Source organism: Dermatophagoides farinae, unplaced genomic scaffold (genome assembly GCF_024713945.1).
Source record: "Dermatophagoides farinae isolate YC_2012a unplaced genomic scaffold, ASM2471394v1 contig11, whole genome shotgun sequence".
NCBI lineage: Eukaryota > Metazoa > Arthropoda > Arachnida > Sarcoptiformes > Pyroglyphidae > Dermatophagoides > Dermatophagoides farinae.
In genome coordinates, this window is record NW_027461516.1 from 86,647 (window position 1) to 89,727 (window position 3,081).

The window sequence follows — 3,081 nt, forward strand, 5'->3', positions numbered from 1 at the left end:
ACTAAAAATTTTAAAGAATATAGTGAAACGTCATAATGATTAAAAAGCTTGTTAACCTAGCTTTGCTTTTGCGTCCGTCTATAGTGACTGCGAAACAGAATGAAATTCACACAGTTTCAGCATTACACGAAACCACCAAAGCCGTTTCAGATAACATGCCCGTGACGAGGGCGTTAGCCGCCTGGGGGAACGTCCCGTACCCAGTCGGCATATTGAAAACGTCTCAATACAAAAATACGAGTACTTCTGCACCCGGTATTATACTGACTGACGACCCACAAACAGGATGGCTATATCGCATTCATTTATTGAACGAACACAACCGTGTGCGAACTTTAGAAGGAAAAATTAGTCTATACATGCTGTCGCTAGTGTGGGATTTTAACTTGGAAGCGTATGCAAAAAACTGGGCCATCCATCTTTGCAAACACGAATCTCCCTCGTATTTCGAACATAGCCCAGATAACCACACAGGCTACCCCTACTGGCCGTTCCGCATATCCATGGGAGAAAATTTGTATGCTGCAAATTGGGACTTTAAAAAAGTGGAAGATATTTTCAGGCCAGTTGAGCAGTGGTATCAGGAGAAAAAAAATTTTAACTGGACCACGGGTGAAGCAAACGCAACGGGCGCTGAAAGGGTGATAGGCCATTTCAAACAGCTCGCGCACCCGGAAGTGTCTTCCGTAGGTTGTGCCGTTGTGACTGGGTGTCATGCAAACCAGCCTGGCGGGTTCAAAACGTACGTAGTGTGCCACTACGACTACCCAAACATGGGTAAACTGCCTCACCCGTACATAGAGCCACACGAAGGTTGTCTTAAATGTCCAAAGGGCTTTGAATGTTGTGAGTCAAATCTTTGCACTGGACAGTTTTCTGACTCAAATGCGGACTTCAAAACCTTTACCAAACCTAGTCAGGTTTTTTCCGAGTTCGGAGAATGTCCCGTAAAGCACACATTAAATTGCGCTGCCAGCGGGGGTTTTGACATTTCAGCCGTTGTCAAAGCAGCAGCTCCAGGATTACGGTTCAACAATTGTTTTTGCGGGGGCAGTCATCCTGTAAACAATTCTCATGATTTGATTCAGAACAAAGTTGGATTCTTTAGAAATGTTTGCTTCAAACTCTCTGATGGAGGAAATTTACGAAAACAAGACGCAATTCCGGTTTTGCATTAAACACATTATTTTTACGTTCATAAAAAATAATTCGATCAAGTTCGAATTTCACTGGGGTATGTCAACAAGAAATTTGTTTAAACAAGTCTGATCGTTTAATAAAAATTACGATGACGAATAGTTCATATAACTCGAGTTTTACGCAGGCCATCAGACATAGTAGTAGTATATATAGTACACAATATATGACTGCTCGTCTTTAATTATCGTTTCGTTCAAAATTAATTAAAATTTTTCCATTGCTCAAAATGCGACTTTTGGATTTTTTTTTTTAACAAAATAAAATATTAAATCTTATAATTAAATTTCTAATAGTCATCATATTGGAATAAACTATGGGAAAAGTAAGTTGTCGTGACAGGATTAAACTTTGTTCTAGGATTATTATAAATTATTAGGTGTTACTCGAAGTTCATCAGAAGATGAAATAAAGCGAGCTTACAAGAAACTTGCTTTAAAATGGCATCCAGATAAACACAAGGACCCCAAAACAAAGAAGCAGGCAGAAGAAATGTTCAAAGACATTTCTGAAGCTTACGATGTTTTGAGTGATTCTGAAAAAAAGAAGATATACGACATTTACGGAGAAGAAGGACTTAAAGGAGGAATTCCCGGAGGCGCCGAAGGCATGTCCGGCGGTCGTGTTGGTAACGTGCGTTACACAACATACACTGGAGTTAATCCAGAAGAGCTCTTCTCGAAAATCTTTGGTAAAGGAGGCCACGACATCTTTGACAACATGGGCGATTTCACCTACACGACTTTCGGTGGAGGTGAAGGCATGGGTGGTGGCTCACGCGTCAGTTTTTTCGATGACGGCCCATCCGTGGGATTCGGAGGTTTCCCCGGGGTTTCTCCGAAACGATCTTCTCCCACAACCGCCCCCGTGCAAGTGAAAGACTACGAAAAAGATTTAAAGGTTACTCTTGAAGACATTTTCACAGGAGTGACTAAAAAACTTAAGGTTGGCCGTTGGAGGTTTGATGGCAACCGTAAATATTCACATGAAAAAATTTTGGAAATTAAAATCCGCCCTGGATGGAAGGAAGGAACGAAAATTTCGTTCAAAGGAGAAGGAGACCAAGAATCGCCTGACCAGCCTCCTGGCAATTTAGTGTTCATTTTGCGTGTTGCGGATCATAAATATTTCAGTAGAGAAGACAATAATTTGGTGTACACTCATCCAATCAAGCTCATTGAGTGTTTTACTGGCGTGGTCTTTCAACACACCAACTATTGAAGGCCGAACGATAAACGTAAACGCCCAGCCGGTTATCACTCCCAAGTCTTTCCGGATTATTTCGCACAAGGGTATACCTGATCAAAAAACTGGGGTTCGCGGGGATCTGATCATTCGATTCGAAATCGAATTCCCAACCTCGTTCAGCGAGTACCAAACGCAAACAAATGATTAGTATTTTATCTAGTTAAGATATAACTATAATTTATAAGAAAACTTTTTATTCTAATTATTTTAAACAGTGACTGCAAACGTAAATAAGTAAAATCCAGCAACTAGCTGTTCTATATTTGATTAGCAGTAAATGATGTAGATTTTAAATTTCAGACATTTTTGTGCTGTATGGGTCTTGTTCCTGATACCTGTGGAGTTCCGTAGTTTCAATCTCGTCAATGATTGACTTGATTTTCACAGGGTAGGTAAAGTCCGTGTGGATTTTGCCAGAGGTCAGCTGGATCCGGGGCAGCCAGGACTTGATATTATCGATGGAAAACATGTCGTTGATCTCATCGATTTGCGGTTTATTGCCAGAGCTACTCGGGGAAGAGGTCATATAAAAATGTAAACGCACAATAAAGTAATGTTACTATAAAAAGAAAAAAATGCTAAAAAATTTTTATTAGATTTTTTTAAGGCAGAAATTCGAGTTATCTAAGTAAATGC

The 3,081-nt window shown here is 40.2% G+C and overlaps 1 protein-coding gene across 1 annotated transcript; it reads left to right on the forward strand.

Moving 5' to 3' along the window:
* Positions 1 to 1,513: 1,513 nt before the first annotated feature.
* On the forward strand, positions 1,514 to 2,609 carry LOC142597930 (dnaJ homolog subfamily B member 1-like). The gene is made up of 2 exons (XM_075734933.1): positions 1,514 to 1,522; positions 1,558 to 2,609. Exons 1-2 carry the CDS (start codon positions 1,514 to 1,516, stop codon positions 2,416 to 2,418), a joined length of 870 nt encoding a protein of 289 aa, XP_075591048.1. The 3' UTR covers positions 2,419 to 2,609.
* Positions 2,610 to 3,081: the final 472 nt, after the last annotated feature.